At 35.2% G+C, this 24,282-nt stretch overlaps 2 protein-coding genes across 3 annotated transcripts; one reads left to right on the plus strand and one right to left on the minus strand.

Annotated features, from left to right (window-relative positions):
* The first annotated feature begins 3,822 nt into the window (after positions 1–3,822).
* Positions 3,823–11,673, plus strand: LOC100794210 (DDT domain-containing protein PTM). Its single transcript, XM_003550557.5, has 9 exons — positions 3,823–4,757; positions 5,362–6,006; positions 6,191–7,343; positions 7,484–7,766; positions 8,325–8,449; positions 8,559–9,016; positions 9,130–9,158; positions 9,472–9,954; positions 10,034–11,673. Exons 1-9 carry the CDS (start codon positions 4,006–4,008, stop codon positions 10,930–10,932), a joined length of 4,827 nt encoding a protein of 1,608 aa, XP_003550605.1. The 5' UTR covers positions 3,823–4,005; the 3' UTR covers positions 10,933–11,673.
* A 547-nt stretch (positions 11,674–12,220) lies between these two features.
* LOC100798273 (AP-2 complex subunit alpha-1) lies at positions 12,221–23,770 on the minus strand. Of its 2 annotated transcripts, XM_003551034.5 has the most exons (27): positions 23,323–23,770; positions 20,959–21,090; positions 20,644–20,769; positions 20,103–20,165; positions 19,927–20,024; positions 19,630–19,837; positions 19,382–19,453; positions 19,210–19,302; positions 18,665–18,766; positions 18,374–18,471; positions 17,815–17,896; positions 17,557–17,645; positions 16,968–17,073; positions 16,822–16,887; positions 16,365–16,471; positions 16,173–16,277; positions 15,950–16,070; positions 15,655–15,843; positions 15,305–15,529; positions 14,703–14,783; positions 14,423–14,587; positions 14,251–14,337; positions 13,734–13,859; positions 13,527–13,607; positions 13,358–13,429; positions 12,869–12,948; positions 12,221–12,783 (listed from the first exon to the last, which is right to left on the minus strand). In XM_003551034.5, the coding sequence occupies exons 1-27, from the start codon at positions 23,452–23,454 to the stop codon at positions 12,627–12,629; spliced, it is 3,063 nt and encodes a 1,020-aa protein (XP_003551082.1). In that variant the 5' UTR covers positions 23,455–23,770; the 3' UTR covers positions 12,221–12,626. The 2 variants fall into 2 exon arrangements, with proteins under 2 accessions (XP_003551082.1, XP_025980970.1); XM_026125185.2 differs by lacking the exons at positions 20,959–21,090; positions 23,323–23,770 and having other exon boundaries at positions 20,639–20,721.
* Positions 23,771–24,282: the final 512 nt, after the last annotated feature.

Consider the following 24,282-nt stretch of genomic DNA (forward strand, 5'->3'; position numbering starts at 1 on the left):
GTGCAGTAGGTGCCTTAAACTGCTAATCCATATTGTTTTGATGACTTTATTTTGCAATTATACACGCAAGGGATAGAGATAGAAGTTGAAGTCTAATGGTTCGCGTTTGGCGCACCAAACTCACTTAGTGAGCTGTGTCGCTTAGCGGGAGAGTGTCTGCTGAGCGCGAGAAAGTAGCAAAGAGAACCTGCAATCAAACGAAAAGGCACTTAGCGCACATGGTTTGCTTAGCATCCAACCACTTACTCTCACGCGCAGACGCGCTCAGCGCGTAGTCGCGGGATTTCAAACTCATGAAAGGTTTTTAAGAAAAAAGTTGGGAGGAAGAATAAAGTTTGTTTAGATAGAAGAAAAAGCCCTAAGCTTGATCTGGAGGAGGAAGACAATCATTGAGAGCCCACTCTCTTTCCCCACTTTACCTTCATTTCCTATCTTTTCACCTGTTACACCCTTTTGTATATTTGAGCCCTTCATGACCATGAAGGACTAAACAATCCATTGTTGGGGAACCTCCCACAAAACTCCCTTTATGTAAAAACTCTTATCTATTTAATATTATTTATAGTTTCATTGTTTCTTTCAGTGTTTATTTCCATGTACTTGGTTTGATCATCCATTATATGTTATGTCAAGGGTTAAGCACGAGAAAATGTGGTTAATCCTTAAAAGTTAGAAGAACATCTAAAATGCTTCATTGTTAGGGATAGTATGAAGTAATTTAGTTGAGGTGTACATCTCTATTAGTCATACAATACACTTAGTTTAGTTATTGAGGGATTAAGAAAGAAACTAGGAGGATTATGCTTTCTCGTGTGAGGAATCATTAAAGTGATTTCCCAGATGTAGGTGATAACTATAATAATATTAAATAGAGAAAAATTACCCTAATTACATCAAGAGAGGTTTCGATACGGAGCCCCCGACATAACCAAATATTGCACTCGCTTTTCGTCAACAAGCTCAGTATTTGTTTTCTTTACTTAGTTTTAGTCTAGAGTCGCACCATCGTTTAATTTACAACCAAAATGATTTACTTGGCATTTTCTCAATTCATTCATTAATTGCACGTAATTTGAATACGCACTAGTTAAGCACAAACAAAATCCATATGAAAACGATACTTGGCCTTACCATTTTAAAATACTATTAGGATGAATTTGTGTACTTGCCAATGAACTAATAACGACAACAAAATTTGCAAAAAATGTGAAACAACACTCAAATCACAAACTAACTTTAAGAGATTACCTTGAAAAACACTAGCAATCCCAACATCAAGTTAAAGTCCAACTAGACAACTCTAAAAAAATTTAAATGAACCATTGGAACTCAATATTATGATATTCTAAACACAATGCAAAAAAATAAATAATAATAATTAGGTTTACACATCAATTCAATCCTTTTCACTTTGTTTATTTCATCTCACAAATTGTTGACATTTTAATTAAATTTTGTGTGCAAATCAAAGCATCAACAATAATCAGATTCTAGAAACTATGAAATTAACAAAGGACACAGCATCCTATACAAAATGTAGACTCAATTAATACAATAAACATATAAAGAGTCAATATATCTCCATCCATGCAATAATATTTGTTTGTTTTCACTTTCTACTAATTCAAAATGTAAAATTCAAGATTGTCAATGTCCATGTCATCCTCTAAAATTCTTTCCAAGTCATTTCTTTTCACATCACCCTATTTTTTTTTAATCTCAATTGACCATTTTATCATTGCTCCCATTATCATTATCAACATTAAATTACAACACAATGTTTAAACCCAAAATATTAAAATTAATATTATTAAGAGAAATGAGATGCTCTAGTGCACAATGCTCAAATAATATTGATGAAATTTTTTAATTTTTCAACATTTGATTGATTAAAACAAAATTCAATATATTCAAGTTTATAGTGAGGATTAGGAAAAACAAAGTATGCAATCTTCCTATGTGGATTTTTCAAATATACAATTAAATATCTCCTCAAGTTAAAGGTTTCATAAATAACACTATTTGTTGCATATGCTTGACAATACTTATAAATAATCCTATTTTTTTCCCTCAATAAAATGTGGCCAATCATAAAAAAAATCTAATACTATTTGTCTTATTCATGTATACTTAGGTTGTTGTCCTTGTTATGATAGATTTTTTATTTTTTTTTGCTTTCTATGGTTGTAATAGAGCTTCTTGTGGTTATTATGGTGGAGTTAGAGTTTGACCATGTAGTCACACCTAAATAAAGAGATATGTTGAGAGTCCCACATGACAGGTAGTCATGAGGAAAAATGAAGCATGTTGAAGTCTTACATCAAATAAAGATAGTGGTGAGATAAACAATATAAGTGGAGAGCAATCTTCGTCTTACAAGCTAATTTTGTAGGGTTGAATTAAGCTCAAACTCACTTTCTCACATGGTATAAAAAATTACTAACAGCAATTGGAGATAAAACATTAACACTCGTATTATCACTTTTGTTTCCCATTTGCCTTGTTTGCAAATTCTAAAGAAAAATATAAGATTAAAGAAAAAGAAAACATGTTTATAATATATTAAAATTTCAATAAAAAAACACATGCATCTAATTTATTTATAGACTAACAACATACATGATGAAAAACACATTATCTTAAAAGCAAAATTTCCATAACTCAAGCAATTCCACAATATTCTAATTAGTCAAAATAATCATCTATACTACTCTACATCTGTTATTAGTTAACCCATTTTCATTGTTACTCCTTTATTTCTCAAACAGACATAAAAGTTGAAAACCACGCAACATCTCAAACTTTTCCATTATCAAATAAAGCCCACAACAATTAATTAAAAAACGACTATCAATATGTTTTTAAATAAAAATCATAAACTATTTTAAAATAGCTTATGATTGTAATCATATTTTAAATTATTTCGAAAACTGATATAAATGTATGGAAACTTTGTAAAAATAATTATATTCACAAAAGAAGTTATTATTTTATGAAAAAAATGTAACAAACAAAATTTTATTCCTCAAACTGTGAATTCTAATTAATAATATATGGCATGTTTTAATATCTACTCATATATTTTAAATCTAATCTCTTAATGAAAGCATTTTTATAAGTTTTTTTTTCACCCTCATTGATCCATGTATCTTATCTTAATATCGCATATTAAACATAATTTTTTTAATATTTTATCCTTTCAAAATACTTCATAATTTTAGTTTAAAATTTAATTTGACTTTGGTAACTAACTCAATTTTTTTTACTATCTCAATTTGTTCCCTTTTTATCTTTTTTATTTTTTAATCATTTATCTATTATTTTTTGCTAATTCATCTATCTCTTTGTATTATCATTTTCATCTTTATCTATAACTGAATTTCATTTTTTAATAAGTACCATAGATAAATTATTTATCATAAATTTAAATATATATTTTATATGTCAAAAAAAATTATCTATAATAATTTTTAATTGAATAAAATAAAAAGTTTCATGTGCCTAAATTGAAACACTAGTTTTTTGCTTTGTTTGAGAAGTTTCTTTGTTCTATAATTTTATTTACCCGAAATACGACATTCACCAAATCCACTACTACTACTAGTTTTTAGTAGCAAGAATTACCAAGATAATGATTTTTTTTATCCTTAGTATCATTTTTTTTAGAGATATCCATAATATCATTTGAAAATTAAAAATAAAATAAAAAACGTGCAATTTCCTCTCAAAAAGTGCAATAGACTCGCCCGGGTGGAGTCGGCAACTCGGTCGCTCGAGTGAGATAACCACAACAAAACTCTTCGTCATCACTAGCTAAGTTTTCCCTCTCTTCTCCCACCTTTTTATCTCGCACAACCCTAACCTCTCCCCCTCAATCCTCACCCACCCCCCCCCACACTCTCTATAAACTTCGCACGATCTCAACAAACCCTAAACCTTTCTCCAAACTCCAAAATCTCTCTGAAAAACCACTGAGAGACTCTTCATTCTCCCTCTGATTCGACGATGGAACCTCCTGTCGTGAGATCCAGGGGCCGCCCACGCAAACGGAGGAGAGAAGACGAAGCAACCGTCACTGGTGACGCGAAAACGCTTCCCGAGGCAAAGAAGACGACGCCGGTTGCATTGATTGGACGATACGTGCTAAAAGAGTTTCGAAGAAACACGGTTCTTCTAGGCAAAGTCGCGCGTTATGTTAGTGGACTGTACAGAGTCGTATATGAGAGTGGCGGTTTCGAGGATTTAGATAGCAACGAGATTCGTAGGATACTTCTCCTTGATAGTTATTTCGACGACGATTTGATTCGGAGGAAGGTTGAATTGGAGGAATCGGTGTTGCCGAAGATCACAGCAGAGGAACCGGAGAAAGGTTCGAGCGAATTGCAAGGTGAATTATCGGTTGACAATGAAGAGGAACGAGCTGAGACGGATGATGATGAGGCCAGGGATTCGAGTTCCGGTGCGGAAATGCCGGAAAAGGCGATACCGTCGCCGCTGATGCTGCCGCCGTCTTCCGGAACAATTGGCGTGCCGGAACCGTGTGTTTTGAATCTCTTTTCGGTTTACGGATTTTTAAGATCGTTTAGCATTCGCCTGTTTCTTAGTCCGTTTACTTTGGACGAGTTTGTTGGTGCTTTGAACTGTAAAGTTTCGAATGCGTTGCTTGATGCAATTCACGTTTCGCTGATGCGTGTTTTGAAACGTCACCTTGAAAACATTTCACCAGATGGCTCGCGGCCTGCAACAAAATGCCTTAGGTGCTTACTTCTCTTACTTTTCTTTTTATTTCGATTTTTTGTTTTTGCATTTGATTTAGTTTTAGGGCAAAAACTTAGGTGCAATTTAAGTTTTTGGTACTGTTTTCTGATTTGAAATTAGAATTAGAGTTTACTGTTGCTACCTGAGGTTTGTAGTTAGCTTTACTCCTGCTGCAGCTTTATCTCATATATCTTTAATCATGCTTACCGTGTTACAGACCGTTGTGTGGAAATTTTATGTATCAGTATGTGTCATGTTCGATTTGATTTGACTGGTGGAAAAAACAAACTGTTCTATTATGTTTCCATTTTCATTTTTCATTCTCGCGAGCTTAGTGGAGCATATGGCTGGCTTTATTTAGAGTCCAAAAACACTGGAGCCATGTTATGCGTGCTTTTGAGCGAATAGGTCGAGTGTTGTAGAAATTTTTTGAAGCAACTAAACGTGTTGTTTAATCTGTTGACTAATTTTTTTAGAGGACATTACATCTGTTATATTCACCTATTTGTAGCATTTTTTTAATATGCCCTAGTATTTTTCGATTTATGAGACTTTTTTATGTTGAAAAAAGATATTAATTGGAATATGTAATTTCCTTTTCAGGTGCAGTGATTGGAGTTTGGTTGATGCTTTGACTTGGCCTGTTTTTGTGTTTCAGTATTTAGCAATTTTTGGATACACAAAAGGACCTGAGTGGAAAGGATTTTATGACGAAATCTTTTATGGCGAGTATTATTTATTGCCTGCAAGTAGGAAATTGACGATATTGCAAATTCTCTGTGATGAAGTTTTGGCGTCTGAGGAGCTAAAAGCTGAAATGAACATGCGTGAAGAATCAGAGGTTGGGATTGATCATGATAATGAAGATTGCCTTCCTGCTGAAAATGGGCCTAGAAGAGTCCATCCAAGATATTCCAAAACTACTGCCTGCAAGGATGCTGAAACTAAGAAGTATGTTTCAGAATTGAATGCTGAGGAGGATGATGTTGATGGCAATGGAGATGAATGTCGCTTGTGTGGCATGGATGGGACCTTGCTTTGTTGTGATGGTTGTCCTGCTGTTTATCATTCAAGGTGTATTGGTGTGATGAAGATGCATATACCAGAAGGGGCATGGTATTGTCCGGAGTGCAAAATAGATATGATTGGGCCTACTATTGCACGGGGAACATCACTTAAAGGGGCTGAAGTATTCGGAAAGGATTTGTATGGGCAAGTTTTCATGAGTACTTGCAACCACTTACTGGTGTATGTTTAACTTCTTTTGTGTTTCTTCCACTCCTTCATTTGTTATGCTGGATGATTCTGGTGCTACTTTGAATTTGTGCTTTAGCTTTTTATTTCTGTTTTCCTTTTTGCTATCATTATCAGTTCTCACTATAGATGCACTTGAAACTTTGAGTTTTGATTTTGTGATCTTTTATGACTGCAGGCTCAATGTCAACAGTGATGGCTTTTGTCTTAAATACTACAATCAGAATGACATACCTAGAGTTCTCCAAGTCCTTTATGCATCTGAGCAACATAGACCTATATACAATGGTATTTGCATGGCGATGTTAGAATATTGGAATATTTCAGAAAAGTTCTTACCCATTTGTGTCAGTAGACTAACTCCTATGGTCGAAGAAGAGCATAAAGCTGTTAGTTCGGTGAAGGAAGAATACAGTTTAATGTTTGGGAATGGGATTTGTGGTGATAATTTGGTGCCATCTCTTGATGCTTCATTGGTTACAACTCGAAGTCCTGCTCCTGGAAGCAGTGGCAATGCAAGAACTACTGTGAATCTGAAGCTTAATGAGGAAACTGCAATGGATTCGACTGTTTCAACTGTTAACCATCATCACTCTGACCCAAAGTGCCAAAATTCTGTTAATAGGTCAGCTGCAGTAAGCCCTGTCAAGTGCTCCTTGGTAAGCAGACAATTTAATAATTATGGGCACGCAAATGACGTAGGGTTGCCTATGAATTTGTCTTTGCAAACTAAAGGCGACCAATCTGGTTTTGGAAAGTGCAAAGGCAGTTTAACTAATGATTTTGTGTACATGGGTTGCTCCTATAAACCACAGTCATATATTAATTACTATATGCATGGTGATGTTGCTGCGTCTGCTGCTGCTAACCTGGCCGTTCTTTCTTCAGAGGATTCTAGATCAGAAGGTCATGTGTCTGGCAACTTGGGGAAAGCAACATCTGGAAACACTTATTTGCTAGCAAAAGCATTCTCCCAAACAGCTTCACGCTTCTTTTGGCCAAGTTCTGAAAAGAAGCTTGTGGAGGTTCCAAGAGAGAGGTGTGGCTGGTGCATTTCTTGCAAAGCCTCTGTTTCAAGCAAGAAAGGATGCATGTTAAATCATGCTGCTATAAGTGCCACCAAAAGTGCAATGAAAATCCTTTCTGGTCTTGCTCCTGTAAGGAGTGGAGAAGGAATCATCCCTAGCATTGCAACATATGTTATGTATATGGAGGAAAGTTTACGTGGCTTAATAGTTGGACCCTTTCTGAGTGAATGTTATAGAAAGCATTGGCGTAAACAAGTTGAACGAGCCAAATCATTTAGTGATATAAAGCCCCTTTTACTCAAAGTGAGTGGTTGTTATTTTTGAACCAAGGAGATTTATTAGTTTTTAATGTCTGGACTATTGCTTGCATTTGTTGCACTTGTTAAATGTGCAGATTTGTAAATCATTTGCTTTTCATTGGTTAATGAAATTGTCATTTTCAGCTTGAGGAGAACATTCGAACAATTGCTTTTTGTGGAGACTGGGTGAAGTTGATGGATGATTGGTTGGCTGAATTTTCTACAATGCAAAGTGCTACATGTACTCTTGGAACAACACAAAAACGTGCAACTTGTGGGAAGCGTAAGAAACAGTTATCTATCAATAAAGTTACAGTTGGTGGTTGTCAGGAAAATTTTGCATGGTGGCATGGTGGGAAATTTACCAAATCTGTATTTCAGAAAGCTGTTTTGCCAAAATCCATGGTAAAAAAAGGAGCCCGCCAAGGTATTCTTTAAGTAAATAATATACCATTCTCAATTGGAAGCAGATTATTAGCTAAATTGGATTGATGCATGTTTAATCAATTTTTGATTAACCATGAAGAAATGGAAAACTTTTTCCCAAGTCACACCAATTGGTCATTCTCTTTAAAATTTTAGTGTTTAAATATGGACGCTTTAACAATTTATGGACTGGTTGTAGCATTAACACTTTTATTTGCTAATCCTTTTGTTTAATCCTAAAAAATTAGAAATACATATCCTTTTTGAAAATTATTGTTAATTTCTAAATGTAGTAATATATTTAAACAATAAATATTACATATAATTAATATTTATTTACCACGAGATTTCAAGTCAAAAACCAGGAGTTCAAGAAATATTGTGTCTATCAAACTTGAAATTGACATAATTGAGTTGCATCTACAAATCCTGCTATGTAGTTTTATTTGAATGACATCCAGTCCGTTCCTTCCTGCTGACAACTATTTGCCAATTGTTTTGAAGTAATTTAAATTTGTATGAGAATTAAAGCACAAGCATTGACTGTTGTGGGCTACAGGTGGTTTGAGGAAAATTTCGGGTATATTCTATGCTGATGGCTCTGAGATTCCTAAAAGAAGCAGGCAGCTAGTTTGGAGAGCTGCAGTTCAAATGAGTAGGAATGCATCTCAGCTGGCACTTCAGGTTTCCTCTTATTTATTATAATAGTTTTGTTTTCTGCATTAGCATTTTTTTTTTGCATCAGCATGTTGGATTTGGCAATAACTTGATGATACCTGATTATTTGCATCAGGTCCGATATCTAGATTTTCATATCAGATGGAGTGATCTGATTCGTCCTGAGCATAACCTCCTGGATGTGAAAGGTCAAGATACTGAAGCTTCTGCTTTTAGGAATGCAAATATTCGTGATAAAAAATTTGCAGAGGGAAAATTTTTGTACAGAGTAGCCTTTGGAATCCAGAAACATCTTCCTTCTCGGGTAATGAAAAATGCTGAAATAGAGCAAGGTCCCGAAGGAATGGAAAAATATTGGTTTTCTGAAACACGCATTCCTTTATATTTGGTAAAAGAGTATGAAGTACGTAATGGAAAAGTGCTATCTGAGAAAGAGTACATGCATATTACATCTCATATGCACAAAAGGCGGTTGACAGCTACCTACAAGGACATATTTTTTTACCTTACCTGCAAGAGAGACAAGTTGGACATGTTATCATGCTCTGTATGTCAGCTGGGTGTTTTAATTGGGTAATTACTTTTACTTGGTTACTGTTTTATTCTCGTGTTTATATGCTATTGCTTCTTTTCTCTCTACTCCAGTTCTTTCTAAGGCCACAGTTTTTCTCTTGGTTTAATTTCAGGAATGCTCTCAAGTGCAGTGCTTGTGAAGGTAACCCTTTGCTTGATCCAGCATCCTTTCACTTACTTCAGTATGCTGTCATGAAATTTTTTTGTTTTTTTTTTAAATGAGATATTTTCAGTTTCTCATAAAATAGTCATCCCATTCCATTGAATAAATACACATGAATGCCCGTACATAAAGTTTCTTCCCCTTTGCAAGGGTTTTTAAATAGTACTCCATTTTTTTTTTGGTTAATGTGGTATGGGGTTTATTTGGTTTGTATTTTTTTTGTAGCTCACCCTTTAATTTTGTTTGACTTTGTACATATATTGGTTTAATGTTTTATTTCATATGGGCATAGGTTATTGTCACATGGGGTGTTCCGTGAGTTCGACAGTCTCTACATGTGAAGAAGTTGAGTTCTTGGCCACATGCAAACAATGTCATCATGCCAAATTACTTACTCAAAAACAGTCCTGTTATGAATCTCCAACTAGTCCCTTACTTTTACAAGGACAAGAACGTAGCACTTCGGCAGTTCTGAAGGGGCCAAGGCCTAATGGTGATGGTCAAGGATTGATGTCTGCTAAGACAAAGAATAGTCGACTTGACATGAAACGAGTTGCTTCTGATTTCCCTTTGGAAACAAAAGGCCGTAGCAGAAGTTGCTCTTGGGGTATTATATGGAAAAAGAAGAATAATGAAGATACAGGCTTTGATTTCAGGCTCAAGAACATTCTTCTAAAGGAAGGTTCAGGCCTGCCTCAACTGGATCCTGTTTGTCGTTTGTGCCATAAACCATATAGATCTGATCTAATGTATATTTGCTGTGAAACATGCAAACGTAAGTTTTTTATTCAGTTAATAAATGATAACATTTTCAACTGCTTACCCTTTATTTATCTAATTTCTGAGTTTTACAGATTGGTATCATGCTGAAGCTGTTGAACTTGAAGAGTCCAAACTTTTTGACGTGCTGGGCTTCAAATGTTGCAAGTGCCGCAGGATAAAGTCGCCTGTGTGTCCTTACTCTGATTTGTACATGATGCAAGGGGGCAAGAAGTTGCTCACAAGGGCTTCAAAGAAAGAGCACTTTGGGGCATATTCTGATTCCGGTACACCTATCGACATGAGAACATGTGAGCCTGCAACTCTTATCTATCCTGCAGGGGATGTCTCTAGACAAGACAATGATCCTCTGTTTTTCTCCCTTTCAAGTGTTGAGCTGATTACAGAACTCCAGTTAGATGCAGATGATGCAGGTAATACTGTCTCTGGTCCAGGGCTTCCGAAATTACCTAAATGGGAGGGGGAGAATAATGGTTCTTTTATAGGTAATCTTCATGCTGAGTTTTCAACAAGCAATGCAATGGTGTCCAAATCTGTAAAAGATTTATCACCTGTAGAATATGGCTCTGCGGACTGCAATCTTCTGAATAACTCTGAAATTGTAAATTTTGATGAATTGGTGGATTTTGAACCTAATACCTACTTCTCTCTGACTGAACTGCTCCACTCAGATGATAATAGTCAATTTGAGGAAGCCAATGCATCTGGGGACTTCTCAGGGTATTTGAAAAATTCTTGTACATTAGGTGTTCCTGAAGAATGTGGGACTGTTAATTTAGCATCCAACTGTGGATCTACAAATTCGTTACAAGGAAATGTTAATAAATGTCGGCAATGTTCACAAAAGGAACCGGCCCCTGATCTCTCTTGTCAGATTTGTGGGATTTGGATTCACAGCCATTGTTCACCTTGGGTTGAATCACCATCTCGGCTTGGTAGTTGGAGATGTGGTGATTGCCGGGAATGGCGATAGCAGTTTTGTTTGTCATCCTATTGTTCAGTTAGAGTTCTCTTGGGTATGGTGGTGTTGAGGGATGCGGTCATTTCCGGGGATGGTGAGAGCATACAAACTGACTCTCAATTTCAGCATTAATCATACAAGCTGGCTCAGTATGCGTGCATTGATTGGTTCAGGTATATGCGAGTTGAATCCATTGCCACAATGTATACTGTGCGCTTTCAGAGGTTAATTGGCACCTGCAGATTGCGGCTTTCCTGCCACTGATAGATTGTGTTTGAGTAATGATGACTTGGACATGTTTCCAGCCTGCGGACAGAATGGTTGAATGCTCTGGAGCCATATTGGTTTTTACTCCCTGTTGCATTCTCCCTCCCATCTCCACTTCTAATGCTGGATTCATCGAAAAATGCTCCGATCAATGGTGATAGGCAGTTTTTTTATGTTGCTTATCTGACTCAATTATTTGTATATATTAGATCACATTCTTTTGGAGGTCAATCAAAATTGAAACCTTCACCTCGGATCTTAGATCAAGCTGAGATGCCTAGTGAGCCCCCCTTTCCTCCTTGGCCCCACCAAAAGTTATTCTTTATACGCTTACAAGCGCTTTCTTTCGGCTTAATATTCACTCCCTAGGTGCTTCAGGATTACATACACCGTTCTCATGGTTCTGCTTGAATACTAAAGAATATAGGCATTTGTGAATGAAGTGTTTATCATGAGTTTATTGATACCATAATTACATTTTGTCTTTGTAGTACTGTGAATGTGTGATTTTAGTCTTAAATTCATTTGAAAATTTAACATTTCAATTTTCTATTTGTTATGACCAAGTCTTTCTATGACTTGTTTAAATTTTTTTAATTCAATTTTCACCAATTAAAATAATTAAATGATTTTAAACCTTGTTTGAATTCCATTAATTATAATATCTTAATTTCAAGTTTTTAAATCCTTCATATATCGTTATTAAATGAGTTCAAAATTTCTAAAAGCTTATTTCCTTCTCAAATGTAAATTTCGGTGAAAGATTATGACAAGATAATGGCTTAATTTATTAATTGAAAGAATTTAGATTAAGATTATAAAAAATATAATTAAACATTTGTGAATTTTCAATAAATTTGCTTTAGCATGCTCCACATCACACCCACGTAGTCGACTCAAGTTTAATATAGCCATAAAATAAAAAAAAAATTCATAGACATTAACTAAACTTTTTTCATAGACAATAAAGTCAATAACTTGACTTTGAAGTTTGAACCCTAGAAAGCATTTGATAGCAAAAATGCGTATGTCCTTACTCCACAAGCTATTATTGTATATAATGTCAAAATAACAATTTCAAACTTACAATTGTTTCTATCAAAGGCAAATATCTTACATGCTATCAGGTGCACCACAAACAATTCAGTAAAGTGAAACTGGGAAGGGGAAAAATATGAGAAAACTGAAAACCCTCGCCCAACTAATGTATAAAATCTCGTTTAAAGGACAATCACTTTGTGCAGAAAGAATCTCAAAAATGCCCACCAACCCAGAAATCCCTGCTCAAACACTCAGCTGCTCACTCATAATTCCGCCAGCCCTTGCATCATGATTTTGTCTATCCACCTCACCCTCGCTAGCTTGAGAGGAACATGGGTTAGGCTGTATAGATAATCAGGTTTACAAATGTGTAATAATTAATGAACACCTCTACATTGTCATAAAAGAGCAGCCAGCATTGCCCCAGGATCCGTCAATGCTGTGGGAGCACTGCCTGGTTGGGCCACTGGTGGAGATGTTGGAGCTGGTTGTGTTGGTACATGGGTTGCTGCGGTGGGAATGCTGACTAATTGGTCCTTGATGAACTCCTTCAGCCTGCAAACCAATACAAGAATGATCAGCAAAAGCTGTAGAATCTGTTGATGGCATCCTTTAAATAGAAAACTAATCAGTCACATACTCAAATGTTAGTGTTGGGTCCCCTGAAGCAACCGTCATTCGCAGCTGGGTTCGGTCTGCTGGGTCTGTTTCAATTCTTGCCTGCACATCATCATTCACAAAAAAAAAAAAAAAAACAAGTTTAAAAATGTTATCAACTACAAAAAGCTTCAACTAATGTTATCATCAATTTAATAAATAATAACAGGCAGAAAACCTAATACAACAAGAGTTTAAAAATGACAAACAAGTAATACAACGGCAACGCCAAACTGCTAATGCTTCCGTAGGAGGTAAACAAAAAACCCTATACCATCCATGTCCTTTCAAGGAGGTTCTTTATGAAAAACCAATGCAGACAGCAACAATTTGATTAATATGATCTTGAAGCAGGTGAAAAATGCTGCCTCTATTTCGCCTCCCTTTTATCTTATAGATCATTTAACAAGTCTCAACCATACTATTTGTAGGGACTAGGATGCAAGATATGTAGTTCAACACATGTACTTACTAAACAAAGCATTGCCCTTGTACTTTCTGAATAAAATGTTGTACTTGCAACAAGATTGTTTGGATTGGGATCCTAAAGCAGAAAGACAGCAGAAACAATATATAAATTAGTGGTTAAAGAATGTCAGGGAAAATAATCAAAAAAAGAAAAAGGGACTTCAATATCATACAAGCCCTGGGCAAACTGTCAAATGGAAACTGTTGAATAAGTTTGCCATTTCGAGCAGTGGAAGTGGTCTAACACCTCTAACCTGCAAAACCAACAGGAAAGATGAATCTATGATTGCATGATCAGAAATAACAAGCCATCAAAGAAATAACATATTTGCCACAAAATAAACCCAAAGTTCACCATGTACATAATGCAGAATACGTACCACTTCTTGAAGTTTCAAAGGTGGTCCAGGAAGTGATCTCCATTGAGGGAAAAACTCTTCAGCAGATATAGTTATAGGCTGAAGAAATTTATTTAGGACAGCAGGTAGGCGAAGCTTGACATTGACCTGTGAAGCAACATAGATAAATATAAGTTAATTAAAATAGTATTTGGTTGGAGGGAAATGGGGGGGGGAGGGGGTTAAAGTCCCTTCTCACTCAATTTAGAAGGACTAATTGGGTAACAAAATGTTTAGAGGACTAAATTGGTGGCAAAAGAATCTTTGAAGGACTAATTTAATAACTGAAATTTTAGGACTAATGTACTGATGCATTTTGAAAGGACTAATATGGTGATGCATTTTTAAAGGACTAATACGGTGATGCATGTAACTTGGAGCCAAATTTGGTACTAATAGATAAAATGATTTTTTTTTCTAACATTTAAGATTTGAGCTTCTCAACTCGATCAGGATTTTTGAAATTAGACAAATAAAACATAAGTTTAAATTTACGTACCATATTGTTACCAAACTTGTAGGAGAAGTCAAGAACGGCAACATCCCTGCTTGGGTGGAGATTAATGACCTCAAGTGGGCATTGCACCTATGCAATCAAAAGAGGGAAAATGTAAGCTTGTTAACAATTAACAATATTTAAAAGCAACAAACAGTAACAAATGAATTCTCACTTGTGCCCGGGGAGGTATAGTTTCTGGTACTAGAGACAGCTCCATCTTCAAATGCGTGGGATGCAATATTAAAGCTTGAACAGAGACAAGAGGAGAAGTATTCTTGTTTCCCAAGAAAAGAACAAGATGCCCTTGATGAGCTCTCCATTCTGCTTTAATGCCAATCTGTGCAAAATATATATATATATATAAAATCTAGGAACACAAGTTTAAACAGCAAATATACATGACCAAAATTAAAACAAAAAATAGAGAATATTAGAAAAAAATGAAGAAATACCTGAATATAAGGATCCTCATATAGAACACCACTATCCTTCATGCACAAAGCATGAAATCTTTCAGCAATATTTCCAATTGGCTGCACATGCAAAAGGTGCAAATTATATTCCAATGCCCACAAGTTATTTTGTAGAACAATGGAGAACACAGTCTAGTCAAAAAGTGACCTGTTACATGGTCTAAATTTGTATTTGTTCAAGAAAGTTTTGTGTAACAATGTGGTTCATCATCAATAATAATCATGCCTAAATAAAATAAGATTTAGGAAATATAAGAAAAATAATATTCAAATGGAATTTTGCAGTAGCATTCAGTTAGCACTTGGCAGATCAGGTTAAGAAAAAGACTTCATTACTTATTTGGGTACTTTAAGGTTTTACTACATCACATGTTAAGAGCCCAATGGCCTGAGTTGTGGCTGGAAATTTTGAACAGACCAAGTCAATGAAATTGGTCAGCATCAATATCCTTATTTTGATTTGACTCTATTCCCATCCGTTTTGGTTAGCTAATATAAATACTCTCATTCACCCTCATAAATAAATATCAAACCATCTATTCTCCAAAACTATCCTATATATATAAACAAAAACAATGTACCTGCACAGAATTGGCCTGTTCTCCAGCAGGTACTATGGCCGTGGCTTCAACTACAGTTCCTTCCAATCCTGAATTGGAGCTTGGCTGAGGGTGGACACTGATACCGGGAGGGCCTTCAATAGCAAGTGGACCCAAGAGATCACCAAGGAGATCTGCAGAGGGAGGTTGAGAATCTACTTTACTCAAAGTCCCATTTTCCTGGGATAATCTTTGATCTGCCTCATCCTGTTTAGAAAAGTAGGTGTCAAACTAAGAAGCAAAAAGATGAACCAATATATGGTTCAAGATGCTATAATGTTGACCAAAATGATGTAGTGAAAAAGATACACGAAGTGGAGGGATCAACTAACCGCATTGCTACTCATGCTGGGCACCTTTACAAGGCTAAGTTGGCCAACAGGTGGAGTTCCATTAGCATGACTTTGGCCTGTTACAACCAAAGCATTTGATGTTTGGGATTGCTGCTGAGCTCGTAACTTTATAGCACTTAGTTCCGCTGTATCGACTTCAGTGTCTTCAGCCTTTTTGATCAATGCAGACTGAATTTGAAAAAGAGTATAAATCCATGAGTGCTATACCATAGATTATCGAAGTGATTATGCAAATTTCAAATAAGTTGTCTCTGAATCAATATTGCAAGAAAACCTGTCGTTCAGGGAATTTAGGCATTTCGGCCAATATATCCATTAGAGCTGCACCTTTTCTACTCAATGCAAAATATTCAACAGATCTTTGCTGTATTTCGACTTCAATTGAGCTTTCATATCTAAAGATGAGCAAATGGATTAGAAGAACCTATGACATCATAAAAAACCATAGAAAAAATTCATAATAATAGAAATTGAACATTGCAGAGGTAAAATCTCACTTCTTAAATATTGTCCATATTTGATTCTGTAATTCAGGGTCTGGTGGTTGACTGTGCATCAGAATTTTAGCATATGTTGACAAAAGAATAGAAATAGTAGAAGTCCTGAAAATAAAGCACCTCTAGTAAGGTATCTAGGAAAAAATGCATTTCAACTATGAAATATATGAGGTAGGGTGTGATTCCCCTTACGATACAGTAGGAAGCTTCTCATGTATAATGCTAAATAGTTCCTTCGGACTGCATCCAGGTCGTCTTGCTAGAAGGTGTCCAAACTCTCCAAGTATATATGCACTGACCTGTTGAAGTGTATTCAGATGAAACAAAATCAAGCAAATGCTATTTCATAGTTACCAAATCAAGTTATAAATTATTTAGTAATTGTTATTCGTGAATGAATCAATATAAAGTAAAATATTAAATAAAATCCATAATAACATAAAGAAATACTTATTGACATTCTTCATACTTCGTAAGAGATTATGAAATTTCAACGTAAATGGACCACTTAGCGAAGATGTCACTGTTTTGCTCTAAAATGATTAAATATTTCTCACACATTTTACAGTTTAGAAGCCATCATCAATAAGTGGCATTTAATAGAAATATGGTCCGTACAAATTAGTAGCATGAGTAGAAACACACAAACCTTAACCATTGTCTCATGTATAGCAGGTTTGTCAAGATATTCTCGAGCTTTTGCTGCAGCATAAGGCTGAGAAAGACAGAAAATGCCTTGTGAATGATGTGTAAAATAGGAAGCAGTATCATAGTCACTACAAGTTTCAAACACACCTGTAAGTCTTCATTGTTTGTAACAAACTGAACCACCCGAAACCATATGTCATCGCTAACAAAATCTCCGGCCTTGTCAATTAATTGAAGAATCACGTCAACATACCTGTATAAAAGGGATGGCATGATATCAGTGTACATATTAAATCAACAATAAGTTCTGATCAAATATCAAGGGTATTTTTTGTACTGAAATATGGCGTGACAGGTCTATTGATTCCCTTCTACAGATACTGAACAATTAGATAAACAAAATCTTGCAATCCTTCACAGTTGCAGAAAATGTTGGAAATTATTGATTTTCATCTCACATTCATAAAGTATAGCACATTTTTGCCATAAAAAATTCTGATTTTGACATTAGACAGGCTGGCTGATATTTTGAATTTTATAGTTATATTGTCTTTTTCACAAGTAGAAATTTCATGACAAAAGAGTCAAGTGCAAAAATTGAGCACAGGTCATCCACAAAATAGAAGTAAAAGAAAACAAGCTACAGAAAAAGATGAAAGAACACATCAAAAGTTCAAAACACTAAATAAGAAACAATATTATTCTATTATTTTTCTAGTAGGGTCTATTGCATTACCATGAAAGGTCTGGTGCAAACTTCTCAGCAAGAATAGCTGCTTTAAGTGACAATTCCTCACGCATTGCAAACTCCGCTGTGCTGAGATACTACAAAAAAGTTGGAATTGCAAACTAATCATTTTGTGTATCCAGGTAATAGCTGGTTCATTTTCTTTATTTTGTTTATTGTTCCATGAGGTTGCTGTTGGGAAGGGGGTAGGGTTTACTTTAATGAGATTTTCAAATTGCATGAATTAGTTCGGACCTAGCTCTATACCTGCAGTAGTTCTTCAACTATATCCTTTGCATTTGAAACATCACACATGCCATAAAGCAAATCTAGAGCACGCCTCCGAATACTGCTTGTAAATCAATGCAGGTAAAAATATTAGATTTAATAAAAATTGCCATTGAGAACAAAGGAATTTGCTCTGTATCAACCTTGCATTTTAATGCACTTCTAAAACTTTCAAAGGGAAACTACTTTAGTAAACAGTATCAACTTTCTCTTATAAGTTGCATTTTTGCAAAAAAAAAAAAAAACATAAATTATAACCCACTTATTAACAACACAGTAAAACATAAAAATAAAAACCAAGATCTTCAAAAGAAAATAATCTTTCTGCTCTTAAGTCGACTTAAATTTTTAACAAGGGTCAGGAGGAGTGTTGAGAGTAAATCAATGAATGGGCATCCTATCCTTAATTGCCCCAATTTTATACATACATGTACACTTATATGTTACCAATAAGTAAAGGCTGGGTTCTGCATGAAAATAATTTAGTGATGATATATACAGGATCAATGATGTCAACATATAGGATAGCAAATGTAACCTGATGTCAGGATCCTTCAATGAGGTAATAATCTGAGCTTGATGTCTTTTAATGATATCTTGTACATCAGTAACCATCAACATTCTTGTCATATTCTCCTGCACCATAATAGCATATATGTTATGAACTGGGACATTGCATTATGACAACCACCACCACCACCAAGCCTTCTACTATGATAATGAAATCTACTGCAGAAATTGGGCATGCAATCCTTGTCCCTCCTTCAAACAGAAATAAAAGAACAAGAAAAGAGAAATATGGATTAATCAAGTATGCCCCCCGACTTACCAAGCCAAGATATCGAATGTTTGGTTCACGGACAGCAATAAATTTTCCAAGAAGAGCCACACATTGAGACATCATCTCTTTTTCAGCATCAAGATGCATCACCTGAATATAGCAATCAGAATAGAGAGTATAACTGCTACATCTGATTGTGAGGAAAAAAATCCCTTGTATGTAAATTGGGAGAAGGGGGGAGGGAGAGAATAACACAGCCACCAAATTCACTGCTCACATCTCTATATGAAGAATCATCCATATATCAATAACAATATAGCAGCAATTAAGGACAATTACAGAACCCACCGAATGTATACCATATACAACACCACCACCAAATGCATGCAGATGTATAGATAGAAATGAAGACAGCTCAGCAAATAGGGGGTGTAAGCGGCCTGTGATCGACCCGTGAATGATCAACCCAAAAAGCATGACACTGTCATCATACTAATATTTACACATACATGACACTGTCATCTATAATGAGAAATGCAAAGAATGAAAATGTTGTTTTTCATTTTCAATATAGTATGGTGCAATAAACATACCAGAGCAAGAGCTTCAAAAAGAACGGCATGGGATGCATTATTTTTGTTCACATTTTTTACAACATCAGTCCCCATCAGTATCCTTTGTAAGACCTGAAATGATTAATCAAGGCTCACTAAAATTTGTTAACTATTTTTTTTTTTTTGGATGTGTCAATTTGATATTACAAACCTCAAACAATGACCTTCTTGCATTAGGATCTTCAATGGTAGGAAAATATTGAAGAGCCCTCATTGTTTTGACCTACATTAAGCAAAAATTGTTAAACACTAAAAAAGGTTAACTTGCTGGATAAGAAAAAATTTAGTTCAACACTTTTGGTTCTCAATAAAAGCAAGCTGTAAGAGTAGCATTCAAAAATCTTCCTAAAACCCAAGCCAATACAGAAATATATTTGATGAAAAGAAAAATTCACAAACCTGAAGCCAGGGAGATGGGATACCGTAGTAAGTGTATTCTTGTGGGATATCCTGGTTCCTAGCAAGCCGTTCTAAAATTTTGATACACTTAGGAAGACAACTCCAATATGCCTCATGGTTGTTTGATACTAATGCAACAAGAAGACTCATAGAAGATGTCAAAACACCAAGGTCTCGTTCATCCAGAAGTTGTGCCATCCGATCCGCCCTTAAGGTAAAAAAGGACTAATAAGATGCATTTGAAGGAAAACAATAAAGAAAAAAAGTGTATACAAGCAAAATTACATTCAAATTTACCATCCATCTACATTGACAACATCAGGATTTTTCCTGTACAGTCGCAGCAAACACAATGCGGCTTTTTTTCTAACAAGTGGTCTGCAGCTGCTCGATATCTAGATCACAAAATGCAGTTAACATCAATATTTTTCCAATCAAGCCACCTATTTAATGCTAATGCAATAATTTCTTACCAACAACTTCTGTACATCAGGTGCTAAGGACTCAGCAAATTCTCTCCCACCAATATTTCCAACCTACAAGATAGAAGACATAACATGGTGGCAGCGACTCAAAGGAAAAGATTTGTTTTCCAAGGAAAGAAACAAAGTACCAAGACTTGTCAACTTCCATAATTTACTAAATGCACACATTAGCATCTACAAGAACTTTAGAAAATATATTCAAAGTAAGACCCTTTAATTCACATGCATGGGAACCATAATGGCAAAGAAAAGAACATAAGAGTCATCCAAATTCTAATGTGGACATTTTATCAATTTATGATTGCAAGTCCATATTACCAAGTAAAAGTTTTTCATGACACATAATTAACAGAGGATGGTACAATGTACAAAAGACAAAGTCATCCAAATGGATAAAAATTTCCAAGACTTCTTGTTAGCACTTTTACGATACTAAGAGAAACAGGGTAGTATACATAATTCTTAAATGATTAATATGAAGAGCAAGTCTAGGAAAGGATGGCAGTTTAAGTTTTTTCCATTACCATACCATAGTCAATGCTAGACACTGGAAGGTTTCATTACGACCAATGATATCATTGCGCACTGTATTTATAGCCAACCTGAGAAAGTCATGATTTTCATTAAGCAAACTTGATGTTACAATGTACCCAACCTGCAGTCATTTATGGCAATATTAGAATTACTTCTTCACAGTCTATAGATATTTTCTCTGCTAGGTATGTAAATGAACTGAAACTGAAATACTTCACCAGAATAAAGTAATATATTGAGAGAGAGAGAGAGAGAGAGAGAGAGAGAAACAAATCATTATAAAAAGGTGTCATGAAGGAGAACAAAATACCTGTTTTTCAGGATACTTTGGGGCAGATATAAGAGAAACAGCTTCCATGTGACCAAAATCCACATCATATCCAAGCATATATATGTAAAGCATTTTCCAAACATATTTCTTTTTCTCATATGGAGTCAAAGCCTAAAGATAGAACCAAAGGTAAAAAAGATATATTAGTTTACTAGTCAATAAAAGAAATTCTTGACATTGCAATCCAGGGAATCATGGATCATCAATTTCTGAAACAAAATGGTATTCAGAGCCACACATTTTTGGAAACATACAGATATGTGTGTGACTGTATGAGTTGAACCAAAGTCTCAAACACACAAATGAATTACATCTTAAATGTATGTTAATAGCTATAGCTATTCTTGAGCTAAGAAAGTGATGTGCTGCAACAATGCACATAATGTTAGTTAGTCTTATGTATATTTTCATGTTTGATTTGATTTTTCATGTATATTCCAGAATATTTGGATAAATATTGGAGATAGTATGAAGAAGGAGAAGTAAAGAGATTTTACTTAATCTCAAAATGTTATTCAAATCTCTAAAGTTCATATTGGAGAGAATCAAATAAACCATCTCCTTATCAGAAAATCAAGGAGCTGAAGGCCTAAGGATTAGAAGACCAAAACAGATCAGGAAAACGTGACTCCTAGATCTAATTTATAAATAAAAATAGAGGAGATTTTGAGAGAGTAGGAGAGTTGTCAGACGGGGATCTTGCATAGAGGGAATTTGTGCTTTAGATTAGAAGAATAGAAAGTTCCAAGGGAAAAAATGCAATCAAGAATGGTGTAACTTTAAAGTTTTATTTTTTTTCTTCCATATTTATGATGAATAATTTTCTGCTGGCATGAAGGCAGCTTGGTTTGAATGATGATTTATTTGGATTCCTACTGAGTGTTAAAGTTATTGATTCTGAATTGACCATTTATAATCTTGATTGAGTGGGGTTGCGTAGGAAACTGGATAATTTGTACATGACTTAGAGTCTTAGACCATGTGAAAAATGCCATAATCATTAATTTTCTAGGAATAGTGGTGAGCGGGATTTATTGTGAGTCACTGAGACTCTATAAATCATCAATGTCTTTTTTCTTCTTAAAATTCAAGTTCCGGAATTAATTGGGTTTTAGGAACTAAAGAGGATTGATGCAGCAAAAAAATGAGTATTAGTTAATCAAGGGAATCTGTCCATAAATTGATATATTAGGTCGTAGTTAAAACTGGAATACTAAATACTAGTTGAAAAAAACAAATGAAATTGGATCCCTAATGTATTCAATATTGCATGCTTACTAATACTCTCTAACTTACGACCATGGAGCATTTTGCATTTTCATTATAGCTTTTCAGTATTTAATTCATGCTTTGTATTTCAATTTCTTCCATATAAAAATAAAGCCAAGTGTAGTAAGTAATTAGTTATAATCCTTGTGGAGACAAATCTAGACTAATCCACATACCATATTATTACTTGATTTCATACACTGCCAAATTTTATCTGTCAGAATGCAAGGCCAAGGCCATATACAGAACATACTGAAATTTACTCAGGAATATAGATGCATCTTTAGAAGGTATAAAACACAATGTTGTCTGAACACAAATATCTCAGGGAACCATTTTCCTAAGGGATTTTTTTTTTCTTTTTGTTTTATGTATCATTATATAGCTTCCAATGCATTCTTTGCACTGGAAGCAGTATGGCCACCGGAAGTAAGGTCAGAAAGAAATTATGCTATTTTTAACATATTTAATCTACCGAATCTGTTCAAACTGAAAAGGAGTTGCCTTCTATTACATAAATATCTACTCGTGAGCTGTTAAATCAATTGATACCAGCTGCCATTCTACGTTATCTTCAATATCGCAGCCAAAGGGACACTAGAACTAGAAGTGAACAGAACAGAATAATTGAAAGCTCAACCAATAACGGATACCAAACTGTACAGAACACTCTATATCCTCTGAAATTTTAGCTCATTGCTGTTTTTTCCACAAACTCATCAACACACAAGTTATCATGAGAACCTTCGCTTTTTACGCAGTAGTAAACCAGTGCAAATCCAAGGTCACGCATCACAAACCCGCTCAAGTCCTACTCATTTCAACATTCAAGGCCCGCTATATACCTAATTTTCCTCTATCAATTTTAAACATCAATCCCAATGCTATGAACAAGTCACCGATTTCAATTTTCCTAGGTTTCCACTGCCTCAGAGTGACAACAAACAACAGAGTTCGGGAAAAATCAAATTCGAGCAACAGAATGCGCGAGAAATGGTGAAAAAAACAACAACAGGAAGTGGCAATTGAAGTTAACAAAGAAGCTGAAAGGAAAAAGAGAAACCCTAAGCGAACCTTCTCGTTTTTAAAGCGCGTGCGAATGTTGCCGAGTTCCTTGTCAACGCGGAGCCTCTCCTGCTCCTTGTTCTGGCAATTGCGAATATCGCTTATGAACACGGAGAGTCCTCGCATCCCCGACATCGCCATCGCCTATGGCGCTCGCAGATCCCTCTCGTCTCTTTCTCTTCAGATCCCGCCGAAACTCGATTGGGATTGCGGATTCGATCGGATCCAAACGCGAATTTGAGCGGTGGTTGATCTTCAGCTCCAAATTGCGGAAACACGAACGGAAAAACGGAAGAGGAGAGGAAGAAGAAGAATTCAGTTGTGTTACGGTTGATCTAGAGAGAGAAACAGTTTGCGAGGTGAGAGATAGAGAAAGAGAGAGGGTGGACTGACAGAAATTGAAAAAACCAAAAAGCCCTCGCTCGCTGCGGAACCACCTTTTATTTTTTCCATTTTCATGCCATTTTACCAATTCCGTCATTCCATCATTTTCTGTTTTTTTTTTCTTTTTTCTTTTTGCCCCCACCTAGGACTTTTCTTTTTCATATGACTAAAATAAATTCATAATTAAATATCAACATTCATTCATGAAATTAATTGAACTTGGATTTGTTAAAAAGGTATCAAGTTATAGATGAAAAAAAATGCATTTGGGGGAAGAGATTCAATAAATATAGTGAGTCAAATTTTCTGACCAAAATTCACCTAAAAAAATTAATTATATTGATAAAATAGATAAATATTTATACTTATTATATGATAAAAAAATAATTATTTGTTGTTCACTGTTTTATTTTTTATAATTTAAATTTCATTTCCCTTTTTTTTTTCTTCCAATTTTTGTCTTTTGTTTTTCCCCCTCTATGATTGTGATATTTATTCTCTCTCTTTTGCCTTTGGTGTCCAAGTCAAGGATATGTCGGAAAGGTCAAAAACTCAAAATCATGTTTTTCCTCCTTTGCTTTACGA

Source organism: Glycine max, chromosome 13 (assembly GCF_000004515.6).
Source record: "Glycine max cultivar Williams 82 chromosome 13, Glycine_max_v4.0, whole genome shotgun sequence".
Lineage (NCBI taxonomy): Eukaryota > Viridiplantae > Streptophyta > Magnoliopsida > Fabales > Fabaceae > Glycine > Glycine max.

Coding starts and splice junctions, on each gene's coding strand:
- LOC100794210 (XM_003550557.5), top strand. CDS start 4,006: ATGGAACCTCCTGTCGTGAGATCCAGGGGCCGCCCACGCAAACGGAGG. Junction 4,758..5,361: donor CCTGCAACAAAATGCCTTAG/GTGCTTACTTCT, acceptor TTTCCTTTTCAG/GTGCAGTGATTGGAGTTTGG. Junction 8,450..8,558: donor CATCTCAGCTGGCACTTCAG/GTTTCCTCTTAT, acceptor TATTTGCATCAG/GTCCGATATCTAGATTTTCA.
- LOC100798273 (XM_003551034.5), bottom strand. CDS start 23,454: ATGGCGATGTCGGGGATGCGAGGACTCTCCGTGTTCATAAGCGATATT. Junction 16,472..16,821: donor TACATGAGACAATGGTTAAG/GTTTGTGTGTTT, acceptor ACACTTCAACAG/GTCAGTGCATATATACTTGG. Junction 15,844..15,949: donor CTAAATTCCCTGAACGACAG/GTTTTCTTGCAA, acceptor TTTCAAATTCAG/TCTGCATTGATCAAAAAGGC.